The sequence below is a fragment of the Hyperolius riggenbachi genome, chromosome 3 (assembly GCF_040937935.1).
Source record: "Hyperolius riggenbachi isolate aHypRig1 chromosome 3, aHypRig1.pri, whole genome shotgun sequence".
Taxonomy (NCBI): Eukaryota; Metazoa; Chordata; class Amphibia; order Anura; family Hyperoliidae; genus Hyperolius; species Hyperolius riggenbachi.
The window spans coordinates 511,244,538-511,258,493 of NC_090648.1; the positions used below are offsets into that span (position 1 = coordinate 511,244,538).

Consider the following 13,956-nt stretch of genomic DNA (forward strand, 5'->3'; position numbering starts at 1 on the left):
CAACAATGAGCTGCTTTTTGCAATAAATTGAGGGTTGTTGTTTTTTTTGGCCCTTTCTGTGCTTTCACTGTTGTTGCACTGTTCCCCTTGGTCAATTGCCCCTGCTGCCCTCTCCTGCTCATAGTAACCACCATAAATAGGGGTGCAAACAGCCCTATAGCCGGGGTGGAAGTGTAGGGCAGACAGCGTACACCTTTATATAAGTCGTAGAGGCAGTGTGACTTTATGGTATGGGGGGGGGGCACATATTGTTAACACTCCAGGAGGGCTGTGGGGGTGTATTAGGGACAGCAGCCTGCAGAGAGAATCCCCTCAGCCTCAGTACATTGGCTCCTTTCACAGGGATGGAGAGAGAGGGGCTGGGGAATGGGAGTCAGTTGCCTGGCTACAGTAATAAAGGCACATTAGCATGATGGAGTGTACAGAGACAGAGAGAGTGTAATGTATGTTCCACTGTGTGTCTGTATGAATGAGGAGGACCCCTCTCTCTTTCCCTCGCTGTTCAGTTAATCCTTCTGTCAGTTGATGTTAAGACAGCATTTTAAGCACGGGATGGAGAGGAGAACAGGCAGAGACTGAAGCCAGAGGAAGGGAAGCGGATCCAACCAGGAGGAACAGAGAGAGGACCAGCTTGTTTATTCCAGAACCAAGGAGAGCTCCCAGCCACATTCTCCCCCCATCATCTCACAAAGCATCTCTCCTTCTGTTCCTCTGCATCCCCCCAGCTCAGGAGGCCAAGGGGGTCTCAGCCACAGACTACAAGGGGGCTCCTCCATCCTCCCTCCAGGGTAAAAAGCAACCGCCACAACCACACGAAAAACAACCCTTCGCTTGGAAAGTAAGGATCCTCTTTCTTCTCCGCCAATGCAAAAGGAAATATGCAGTACATTTTTGCCTTCTTCTGCACCAGCTTTCTAGGGGCAGTGCTTGGGGTCACTTTCCCCAATTTTCCAAACATTATACAAATCGGTAAGTGCCCTGATTTTTATTTATTTATTAATTTATTGAATGGTCGATGACAGTGAGGGTGGTTAAAGGGTTAACGATCCCTGGCGTTCCACTGGAACCTGTTTAAAGGCGATGTAATAAATGACAGACGGGTGTTGTAGTTTTTGTCATCGGTAGGGATTGATTATTGAGATAGATGGTGGGGTTTTTTTTGTAGATTTTTTGATGTTTTTTTGTTCATGTGTGTGTGTGTTTCTTGCATCTGCGGTGGTCTAGACTGGGCTGATGTCAGAATTTGCTCGGCTGTCTTGATGCAAGCCAAAGTTTTCCATGGTCTAGGCCAATTGGGCAACATGTGGTCCATGCAGCTAAGGGGGGGGGGGGGGACGGACTAGAAGTTACAGCATGCCTCCGACAGATTGGGCGAGCTGTGCTCTGTAGCGCCAGCCCTAGTGGGCAGCTGTGCCTTCCCGGAGGTACAGAGGGCGGTAATCCATGGCAAACAATTCAATTCTGATCGGTTCCTATAGGCGATTTCACAACCAGTCCGAATCAGGCAAGCCATATACATTTTACGGATAAAAACACGATGCAATTTTCCTGCCAGAACGATGGGTCGATCGACAATTTCCATCACGTCGGATCTGCCCCCGATCGAGAACGAGATTGATTTTCAGATCAGTACTGCACAAATCGATCCTGTTCTATACACACACGTCTAGATTTTCATGCAAACATCTTAAACGATCGATTCAACAACGACGGCAAGAGAATAAAAAAGGATTGAATGTTTTGAAATGATCGATTTCGTTCCCTGGGATGTAAATTCTTCTGTCTCTTCCATTCTCTAAACTGATTATTACATTTGACCCCCTTCATTCTCAACCGTTCCGGTCAATCTTACATAGAGGCGGTCCTGTTATTCGCACGAACGATCGCACGACCGTTCATGATTGCAATGTGTGTGCCTAGCTAGCGTTAGTCTTTGCTAAGCTACTTCCTGCTCTGTTGATCCACCGCTAGCATGGCATACCTTCACTCCCCCAACCCCCACCTGACTGCACTCTGCTGTCTCCCCATCCATCCATTCTCCGTGATCCTTAAAATTCTATTACATTCAAATAAAGGACCATTACTGTGGCAATTCAAGACCCTTAATCATGACTCTGTGTCTCCCACCCCCTTTTGACATGCACCATTAACCCCTAGGATGCTAAGATATAGGGAGGGGGGCAAGCATGGCTCTCTGTGGCGCTTGCATCCTATAGGTGTTTCCTACAGGACTACGTCGCACCATTATATAATGAGAGGTGGAAAGTCTTTGTTTCCAGTTATCAGTCCCCGTTTGCTATTCCTGGGGGAAATTTGGCAGCATCTAGTGGAGCAGAGGAATTAATTGAATGTACACAGATGTGATCTGAACCTGCAGCTATAGGATGTGCCTCTGCTGTGACATTTGCCGAGATGGGAGCGGAAATGCGTGCTGTAAATGTTACAGTATAGATCTATGCTATATAGGACATGCAGTACATGCTGCGCTGGCATGCTCACATACATGCACGCAAGCACACGCCTATTACATATGTGTGTCACACCACTTATAGCCACCGGCGTATTACAGGCACACATTATTATCACGCTCCTAGCAGTTATAACATATGTGGTCAGGTATTCATTATGCAGTTAGGAATATTTGGCAGTGGGACTCTTGCATAATTTGCGTGTGTTGGCAATTAGATAAGGAGGTATGCCAAACCAAATAACTATACATCAACCTATGGAAAGGCTGCCATATTTGTTTCCATTTAAACAATGCCAGTTTCCTGGCAGTCCTGTTGATCTTTCTGTAGATGACACACACCTGAAACAAGCATGCAGCCAATCTTGTCAGATTTTAAGCCAACACATCTGATCTGCATGCTTGCTCGGGGTCTATGGCGAAGAGTATCAGAGGCAGAGGATCAGCAGGACAGCCAGGCAATGTGCATTGTTTAAAAGGAAATAAACATGTCAGCCTGCATAGGTCTCCCGCCTCGGGGTCCCTTTAAGGCTCTTCCCGATTGTTGAAGGTTTACCGATTGTTTTGCCAGAGGGCCTTGCAGCAGGATTTGGTGTCAGGTTCACAAGGGTCATGTCTCTGTGACACATGCAATTATTATTAAACTTCATCATCCAATCGGGCGACTCAGTTCGGGTTACACGGTGTTTATACCCATATATTATTTTGTGGTTGACTTGAGGAATCTGCTAACGGCACTGTTGACTGCTCCTGATTGACAGGGGCGTAGCAATAGGGGGTGCAGAGGTTGCAACCGCATCGGGGCCCTTGGACCAGAGGGGCCCCAAAGGCCCTCCCTCAACTGCAGTGGGTGGGGGGACCAATGTAAAACTTGCATCGGGGCCCACAGCTCCTTAGCTACGCCACTGCTAATGATCACCCATCTACACCTTAGCAACATATTTATACCCCAGTGTGGCGGATCTGATTCCAGCTCTCTTAAATTTTTACCGTTTTTTTTTTTTAATTATCTTGCTATGAGCAGTGCTGAGATGGTAAACGCATATATATATATACACACACAGTATATATGCCATCTGTTGCTCTCCTGCTATCTTTAATGAGTTTTCATCTCAGCTGCAGCTTTTCGGAGTGCAGTTGGCTGTGTGTAAAATGGATTACTGACTATGATTTTTAGCTGGAAGCGTATGACGAGGGTCCCCATGTGTCAGGCATGGACTCCGCGTCGTACAATGTAGAGATTGTTTAACCCTTGGCGAGCAATCAGCAGCAATGAGGTGCATTTTTTCACAACTTAAAGGACACCTTCGCTCTTAATAAACTCTGTAGATGATGCCCCGTGTGTTTGGGGAGGTGTGCATAGTCTTATCACGTCTCCCGTGACCCGTTCTTCATAAAAATGTCCTGCTAAAGCGCTGTGGTTGGCGGGGTCAGCGCAGCCGCAGTATGTACGCGAGAGTACGCACGTAGCCGGTGTGCATTCCCTCTGAGCCAGACATACCCGTGCGCATGCGCAGTATGTCCACTTGGGCACAGAGGGCTCAAACGCCAGGTATGTCTTCCTGCGGAAGTGTGTGCATACTCTCACGGACATACTGCGGCTGCGCCGACACACCAACCACAGCTTTCTATTGGGACCTTTTTATTAAGAATGGAGAGAGACGCCGGGCCACGGGAGGTGTGGGAAGGTAGAGAGACGCCGGGCCACGGGAGGTGCGGGAAGGGAGAGAGACGCCTGGCCACGGGAGGTGCGGGAAGGGAGAGAGACAACGGGCCACGGGAGGTGCGGGAAGGGAGAGAGACGCCTGGCCACGCGAGGTGCAGGAAGGGAGAGAGATGCCGGGCCACGGGAAGGGAGAGAGACGCCGGGCCATGGGAGGTGCGGGAAGGGAGAGAGATGCTGGGCCATGGGAGGTGCGGGAAGGGAGAGAGACGCCGGGCCACGGGAGGTGCGGGAAGGGAGAGTGACGCTGGGCCACGGGAGGTGCGGGAAGGGAGAGAGACGCCTGGCCACGGGAGGTGCGGGAAGGGAGAGAGACGCCAGGCCACAGGAGGTGCGGGAAGCGAGAGAGACGCCAGGCCACGGGAGGTGCGGGAAGCGAGAGAGACGCCCGGCCACGGGAGGTGCTGGAAGGGAGAGAGACGTTGGGTCACGGGAGGTGCAGGAAGGGAGAAAGACGCTGGGCCACGGGAGGTGCGGGAAGGGAGAGAGAGACGCCGGGCCACGGGAGGTACGGGAAGGGAGAGAGACGCCGGGCCACGGGAGGTGCGGGAAGCGAGAGAGAGACGCCGGGCCACGGGAGGTGCGGAAAGGGAGAGAGAAACGCCGGGCCATGGGAGATGGTGGAATGGAGAGAGACGCCAGGCCACGGGAGGTGCAGGAATGGAGAGAGAAGCTGAGCCACGGGAGGTGGGGGAAGGGAGAGAGACGCCGGGCTACAGGATTGAGAGAGATGCCGGGCTACAGGAAGGGAGAGAGACGCCGGGCCATGGGAGGTGCGTGAAGGGAGAGAGACGCCGGGCTACAGGAAGGGAGAGAGACGCCAGGTCACGGGAGGTGCGGGAAGGGAGAGAGACGCCGGACCACGGGAGGTGCGGGAAGGGAGAGAGACGCCGGGGGTACGGGAGGTGCGGGAACGGAGAGAGACGCCGGACCACGGGAGGTGCGGGAAGGGAGAGAGACGCCGGGGGTACGGGAGGTGCGGGAACGGAGAGAGACGCCGGGCCACGGCAGGTGTAGGAAGGGAGAGAGACATCGGGCCACGGCAGGTGCAGGAAGGGAGAGAGACATCGGGCCACGGGAGGTGCGGGAAGGGAGAGAGACGCTGGACCACGGAAGGTGTTGGAATGGAGAGAGACGCCGGGCCACAGGAGGTGGGGGAATGGAGAGAGACGCCGGGCCACGGGAGGTGTGGGAAGGGAGAGAGACGCTGGGCCATGGCAGGTGCAGGAAGGGAGAGAGACACCGGGCCACGGGAGGTATGGAAAGGGAGAGAGACACCGGGCCACGGGAGGTGCGGGAAGGGAGAGAGACACCAGGCCACGGGAGGTGCGGGAAGGGAGAGATATGCCGGGCCACGGCAGGTGCAGGAAGGGAGAGAGACACCGGGCCACGGGAGGTGCGGGAAGGGAGAAAGACACTGGGCCACGGGAGGTGCAGGAAGGGAGAGAGACGCTGGGCCACGGGAGGTGTGGAAAGGGAGAGAGATGCTGGGCCATGGGAGGTGTGGGAAGGGAGAGAGATGCTGGGCCATGGGAGGTGTGGGAAGGGAGAGAGACGCCCGGCCGTGGGAGGTGTGGGAAGGGAGAGAGATGCTGGGCCACGGGAGGTGTGGGAAGGGAGAGAGATGCCGGGCCATGGAAGGTGCAGGAACGGAGAGAGACGCCGGGCCACAGGAGGTGCAGGAAGGTAGAGAGACGACGGGCCACGGGAGGTGTGGGAAGAGAGAGAGATACTGGGCCACAGGAGGTGCGAGAAGGGAGAGAGACGCCGGGCCACGGGAGGAGCGGAAAGGGAGAGAGACTCCAGGCCACGGGAGGATCAGGAAGGGAGAGAGACGCTGGGCCTTGGGAGGAGCGGGAAGGGAGAGAGACGCCGGGCCACGGGAGGTGCAGGAAGAGAGAGAGACGCCGGGCCATGGGAGGAGCGGGAAGGGAGAAAGACGCTGGGCCACGAGAGGAGCGGGAAGGGAGAAAGACGCTGGGCCACGGGAGGTGCAGGAAGGGAGAGAGATGCCAGGCCACAGAAGGTGCAGGAAGGGAGAGAGACGCCAGGCCACGGGAGGTGCGGGAAGGGAGAGAGACGCTGGGCCATGGGCCTACAGAATTTTAAAGGGGAACTGAAGTAAGAGGTATACGGAGGCTGCCATATTTATTTCCTTTTAATCAATACCAGTTGCCTGACAGCCCTGCTGGTCTATTTGGCTGCAGTAGTATCTGAATCACACCAGAAACAGGCATGCAGCTAACCTTGTCAGAAACAGCCCAGCTTTAAAGGATTAACAGCGAACATTACCTCAGCTTGTCCGAACGTGCCTTTAAAATACAGCCATTCCAAAGAGCAGAAAGTGGCAGATGCGCACGATACAGTCGATTGGTTAGTACAGGTGTACAAGGAAAGTGAGCAAGGCTCCTGCTATGTGCAGCCTATGACCGCCTGTACTCCAAGCAAAGCACTGCTGCAATGTAAAAGCACCATCAATTCTGAAAATGTCTAGCTGACTGAAAGATCGAAGAGATATATGCATGTTCTTAGTAATAAACTACAAAAAAACTAACAAACAAGCAAACAAACAAAAATAAAAAGTGTGCAGAAACAATGAGGGTTCACCGTGAATTTTGCCACATTCGGGATCCCCCTTTAATGCTTCAGTGTGACCCAGAATAAGCGCACAGATAAGCCGTTCGGTTCCCAGTTTACTTAACACTGCCTAAATTAGCTGCATGCTGGTTACAGGTGTGCGGCTGGGATGCTGCAGAGAGATCAGCTGCGATACCGCCAGGATAATGGCATTTTATTTCCTCCTGTTTCTCCAGAGTGAGGTCAGCTATGGCGGCGGACATAGCCTCCTTGTTGTAGGTCTTTTTAAGCTGGGAGGTGACAGATTATTCTTGGAAATCGCCATGCCAGATTGAATTCCACTTCACGTCGTAACCTTACAGATTAGCAAGAAATATGTCGCTTCTGTCTGCTCGGTAAACTGTTGTATGGACCTTTGTTTTTAATATATATATTTATATACAGTGGCGTAGCAATTAGTGTTGGGCGAACAGTGTTCGCCACTGTTCGGGTTCTGCAGAACATCACCCTGTTCGGGTGATGTTCGAGTTCGGCCGAACACCTGATGGTGCTCGGCCAAACCATTCGGCCACATGGCCGAACTAAGAGCGCATGGCCGAACGTTCCCCGAACGTTCGGCTAGCGCTGTGATTGGCCGAACGGGTCACGTGGTTCGGACCCCAAACGCGCTCTGATTGGCCGAACGGGTCACGTGGTTCGGCCCGAACGCGCTCTGATTGGCCGAACGGTCACGTGGTTCGGGTAAATAAATACCCGAACCACGTCATATCTCCGCCATTTGTCTGTGGGTTTAGCTTTGGGTAGGCAGGCAGGGTAGTTCGCGCTCCAGCCACGCTAGCCAGGGTCCCCCCAGTCATTGTGTGTCGCTGCTGGGAACAGTAGTACACCGCTCGCTCAGCCACACTATATAGCATTGTGTGTACTGCCACTGTGTACCTCGCTCAGCCACGCTATATATAGCATTGTTTATTGCCACTGTGTGTACACGGCTCAGCCAGACTATATAGCATTGTGTGTACTGCCACTCTGTGTACACCGCTCAGCCACACTATATAGCATTGTTTACTGCCACTGTGTGTACACGGCTCAGCCAGACTATATAGCATTGTTTACTGCCACTGTGTGTACACGGCTCAGCCAGACTATATAGCATTGTGTGTACTGCCACTCTGTGTACACCGCTCAGCCAGACTATATAGCATTGTGTGTACTGCCACTGTGTGTACACCGCTCAGCCAGACTATATAGCATTGTGTGTACTGCCACTGTGTGTACACCGCTCAGCCAGACTATATAGCATTGTTTACTGCCACTGTGTGTACACGGCTCAGCCAGACTATATAGCATTGTGTGTACTGCCACTCTGTGTACACCGCTCAGCCAGACTATATAGCATTGTGTGTACTGCCACTCTGTGTACAGCGCTCAGCCAGACTATATAGCATTGTTTACTGCCACTGTGTGTATACGGCTCAGCCAGACTATATAGCATTGTGTGTACTGCCACTCTGTGTACACCGCTCAGCCAGACTATATAGCATTGTGTGTACTGCCACTGTGTGTACACCGCTCAGCCAGACTATATAGCATTGTGTGTACTGCCACTGTGTGTACACCGCTCAGCCAGACTATATAGCATTGTTTACTGCCACTGTGTGTACACGGCTCAGCCAGACTATATAGCATTGTGTGTACTGCCACTCTGTGTACACCGCTCAGCCAGACTATATAGCATTGTGTGTACTGCCACTCTGTGTACAGCGCTCAGCCAGACTATATAGCATTGTTTACTGCCACTGTGTGTATACGGCTCAGCCAGACTATATAGCATTGTGTGTACTGCCACTCTGTGTACACCGCTCAGCCAGACTATATAGCATTGTGTGTACTGCCACTGTGTGTACACCGCTCAGCCAGACTATATAGCATTGTGTGTACTGCCACTGTGTGTACACCGCTCAGCCAGACTATATAGCATTGTTTACTGCCACTGTGTGTACACGGCTCAGCCAGACTATATAGCATTGTGTGTACTGCCACTCTGTGTACACCGCTCAGCCAGACTATATAGCATTGTGTGTACTGCCACTGTGTGTACACCGCTCAGCCAGACTATATAGCATTGTTTACTGCCACTGTGTGTACACCGCTCAGCCACACTATATAGCATTGTGTGTACTGCCACTCTGTGTACACGGCTCAGCCAGACTATATAGCATTGTGTGTACTGCCACTCTGTGTACACCGCTCAGCCAGACTATATAGCATTGTTTACTGCCACTGTGTGTACACCGCTCAGCCACACTATATAGCATTGTGTGTACTGCCACTCTGTGTACACGGCTCAGCCAGACTATATAGCATTGTGTGTACTGCCACTCTGTGTACACCGCTCAGCCAGACTATATAGCATTGTTTACTGCCACTCTGTGTACACCGCTCAGCTAGACTATATAGCATTGTTTACTGCCACTCTGTGTACACCGCTCAGCCAGACTATATAGCATTGTGTGTACTGCCACTCTGTGTACACCGCTCAGCCAGACTACATAGCATTGTGTGTACTGCCACTCTGTGTACACCGCTCAGCCAGACTCTATAGCATTGTGTGTACTGCCACTCTGTGTACACCGCTCAGCCAGACTATATAGCATTGTGTGTACTGCCACTCTGTGTACACCGCTCAGCCAGACTATATAGCATTGTGTGTACTGCCACTCTGTGTACACCGCTCAGCCAGACTACATAGCATTGTGTGTACTGCCACTCTGTGTACACCGCTCAGCCAGACTCTATAGCATTGTGTGTACTGCCACTCTGTGTACACCGCTCAGCCAGACTCTATAGCATTGTGTGTACTGCCACTCTGTGTACACCGCTCAGCCAGACTATATAGCATTGTGTGTACTGCCACTCTGTGTACACCGCTCAGCCAGACTATATAGCATTGTGTGTACTGCCACTCTGTGTACACCGCTCAGCCAGACTATATAGCATTGTGTGTACTGCCACTCTGTGTACACCGCTCAGCCAGACTACATAGCATTGTGTGTACTGCCACTCTGTGTACACCGCTCAGCCAGACTACATAGCATTGTGTGTACTGCCACTCTGTGTACACCGCTCAGCCAGACTATATAGCATTGTTTACTGCCACTGTGTGTACACGGCTCAGCCACACTATATAGCATTGTGTTTACTGCCACTCTGTGTCTGCTGGGAACAGTAGTACACCGCTCACCCGCCACTGTATAGCATTGTGCTCTGTGTCGCTGCTGGCAATAGTGGTACACCGCTCACCCACCACTGTATAGCATTTCTGTACTGCCACTGTACTGCTGCCAGTCAGCGTGTACTTTAAGGATAAGTGAAATGAGGAAGAAATCCGGTGAAAGAGGGAGGGGCAAGGGAAGAGGTGTTTCCCCTGACGGTTCACGTACAGGCCACAGGGGAGTACCCAAGAAAACCCACTCAATACCGCCCATGTTGTCCAGGACAGGACAACCACCCTCACAGATCCAAAAGAACAGGACCAGATAATTACTTGGATGACCTCTCAAGCGTCCAGCAGTGGGTTAAGCAGCACCAGCACATCACGCACGAGGTCCGAGTCCTCAGCCAGTTACAAGGAGCCAGTGGGCACAAAGCTGACACAACCGGCAGCGACACCACGCACACAACTGCCAGATAACCAGTCCGATGAATTACCTCAGGACACAATGGGGTATTCGCAGGAGCTATTCCCAGGCCAACAAACTTCCACCTTTGAAAGGTCAATGGAGGAACAGCCAGAAATGTTGTGCCCGGATTCACAACCATTAACTGTGGGATATACACCGGGCACTGAAATACAACAAGGCGAGACCGAGGACTTTGAAACCCAAATCCCAGAGCAAGTTGGGCAGGAGGGGTTGAAATTGCAGGAGGTCGGCCGAGAAGCTCTGGAAGACGACGTTGGAGTGAGCTGCGCAGAGGTTGTTCTGGGGAGCTCTACTCCACGGCGGCGGCCCCCCACAATGACATATGACGAGTTTGAGGAGATGGAAGAGGAGGGTATGGACAATGTGGACATAGACCCAGATTTTGTTTGTGAACGAGAACATCGCCGTCGTAGCAGCAGCACAGATGAGTCTGTTGAAGAACCCACTGCTGCACGAGTTCGCCTTGTGCCACAAGGTAGGCGGCGCGCAATTTCAGGCACCACAAGCGTGGAAGTTCAAGTGAGAGGCAAAAGAGGCGCAAACAGAAATCGCCAGCAAGGCAGGTGCTCCAAAGTCTGGGCTTTCTTTGAAGACTGCACTGAGGATGTTACCATGGCGATTTGCAAGGTGTGCAAGACCCGCCTGAGCAGGGGGAAAAGTATTAACAACCTCTCCACCACCAGCATGAGCCGCCACATGCTATCCAAACATCCCACTCTGTGGGCAAACTCGACAGGACGGGGTACCAGCAACACTGCCTCCCTTGGGTTCACCAGACTCACCACCAGACCCGCTTCAGCAGCAGCAGTAGCCCAGCCATTGCGTGGTTCACAACATTCACAAACATCAGACGACGCTGACACTGTCACTTTCCGGAGTAGTGCTCTTGAGGTCTCCCAGTGTTCATCAAACACAACAACCAACAGCCCTTCAGTGTGCAGCCCTACAGTTCAGTTGTCTGTCTCGGAGATGTTTGAGCGCAAGAGGAAATTGCCAGCAAATGACCCCCGGGCCGTGGCAGTAACAGCCAGCATAGCCAAGCTTCTGGCCTGCGAAATGCTGCCATATCGAGTGGTGGAGACAAACAGCTTCAAGGGCATGATGTCAGTGGCCATCCCACGTTACGTGGTTCCCAGCCGCTACCACTTTGCACGCTCTGCAGTGCCTGAGTTGCATGAGCACGTGGTCAGCAAAATAACCCGAAGCTTGAAGAATGCCGTTGCCTGCAAGGTTCACCTCACCACTGACACCTGGACGAGTGCGTTCGGCCAGGGTCGATACATCTCCCTTACCGCGCACTGGGTGAACCTCGTGGAGCCTGGCAGCGATTCCTCACCTGCTACGGCGCGGGTGTTGCCCACGCCGCAAACAGCCGCACCGCCGTCCCTCCCACTGGATAACAACAGCAGCACCTACCTCTCTGACTCCTTCTCCTCCAACGCATCTCAAAGCTGTACCTCATCCGGAAACGCGAACCCAGCACCAGCAGCAGTAGGATCGTGGAAGCAGTGCAGCACAGCTGTTGGCATGCGTCAGCAAGCGTTGCTGAAGCTGATCTGCCTTGGGGATAAGCAGCACACAGGGGAGGAAATTTGGAGGGGAATAAAGGAACAGACGGATTTGTGGCTGGCACCGCTGGACCTGAAACCGGGCATGGTTGTGTGTGATAATGGGAGTAATCTCATTCGCGCTTTAAGGTTGGCTAAGCTGACACACATCCCTTGCCTGGCGCACGTGATGAACCTAGTAGTTCAGCGGTTCCTGAAGACATACCCAGGTGTGGCCGATCTTCTGTTGAAGGTGCGTCGAGTGGCCAAACATTGTAGAACTTCCAGTACTGCTTCGGGGGCACTCGCCAAGATGCAGGAGCGCTTCAATCTCCCCCACCATCGCTTGCTGTGTGATGTCCCTACGCGCTGGAATTCTACGCTGCACATGCTAGCCCGCTTTTGCGAGCAGAAGAGTGCAGTGGTCCAGTACATGACGGCGCAGTACCGAGGCGCATCCGGCCAGCTGCCAAGCTTCTGTGGATCTGATTGGGCCAACATGTTGGACCTCTGCCAAGTCCTCCAAAATTTTGAGCAATCCACGTTGCTTGTGAGCAGTGACAACTCTTCAGTCAGCATTACCATACCACTGCTGTGTTTACTGAAGAGGTCAATGTTGAAAATCAAGGAAACAGCTGTCATGATGATGCAACTGGGGGAATCTGAAGGAGAAAACGATCAGCGTGATGGTACCAACATCAGGCCATCCGCCTCAGGAAACGCTGGCCCCAGCAGCTATGACGAAGAAGAGGAGGAGGAACAGCTGGAGTTGGAGCAGGAATTTCCTGCCACCACTGACGAGGGCCAGAGCGGTGCACGTTGGACTTCCACAATTCAGCGCGAATGGTCAGCAGAAGCAGACCAGGAAGAAGGTGACGACTATGATGCATCACAACAACTATCACAACGCTCACAAGAGGATGATGAGGATTCTGGTAGGACTCTGGCACACATGGCTTAATTCATGCTAGACTGCATTGAACGCGACCCACGCATTGTGCGCATTCTGGACAACACCAATTACTGGGTTTATACCCTTCTGGATCCACGGTACAAACACAATGTTCCAAAACTGCTTGAAGAAAGAGTCAGACAGGTCAAAATGGAAGAATACCAGCAGGCCCTTGTGGAGACTTTAGAGAGGAGATTGACATCCTCCCCCTCCTCTAGCCAGTTGTACGCCGACAGACTGACTTCCGCAAACCCAGGACGACCAGGAGGGCAGCAAACAACACAAGCCGCAGCTAGTGCCCAAAAGGGAATGGTATCGGCAGTGTCCTTGGAGTGGGAACATTTTCTGACACCCATGCAGCAGCAGCCCACAGAACAGCAAGCGTGCAGATCCACCTCCAACACCGATCGCCTGGAGAAGATGGTCAAGGACTACATGTCAGATGGCGTAGCTGTGTCTAACAATCCATCTGCACCCTTCAACTATTGGGTATCGAAGCTAGACACCTGGCACGAACTGGCAATGTACGCAATAGAGGTGCTGGCTTGCCCGGCAGCCAGCGTTATGTCGGAACGCTGTTTCAGTGCTGCCGGAGGCATCGTCACAGATCGGCGGCGTATCCGCCTCTCCACAGAAGATGCAGACTGTCTGACTCAAATTAAAATGAATCAATCCTGGATTGGAAACGACTACGCAACACTCCAGGACCCCAACCAAGTAACATGACCAATGAACATCTGGGATGGTTTAGCGTTTCCGGTCCCTGTTTATTGAACCTCTCATCTGTATTACATTTATGACTGCATGACGGCAAAAAGCATTGCTGCTATATCCGCACGCTTTTTGTCCTCATGCAAGGCCTGGGTTGCGTCTCAAAAAGCGTGGCCTTCTCCTCCTGCGCCTCCTCCTGTTCCATTATGTGTGCTGCTGCTGGGTTAGCGTTTCCAGTCTCTGTTTATTGAACCTCTCATCTGTATTACATTTATGAC

General features: G+C 52.5%; 1 protein-coding gene across 4 annotated transcripts in view; it reads left to right on the forward strand.

Moving 5' to 3' along the window:
* Positions 1 to 353: 353 nt before the first annotated feature.
* Positions 354 to 13,956, forward strand: part of GRIA1 (glutamate ionotropic receptor AMPA type subunit 1) — a 468,260-nt gene continuing 454,657 nt past the window's right edge. For all 4 annotated transcript variants that reach the window (XM_068278380.1, XM_068278381.1, XM_068278382.1 and 1 more), the window contains exon 1: positions 354 to 969. In XM_068278380.1, the coding sequence (XP_068134481.1) occupies positions 879 to 969 (91 nt within the window). In that variant the 5' untranslated portion in view covers positions 354 to 878. The remainder of the gene's footprint in view (positions 970 to 13,956) is intronic.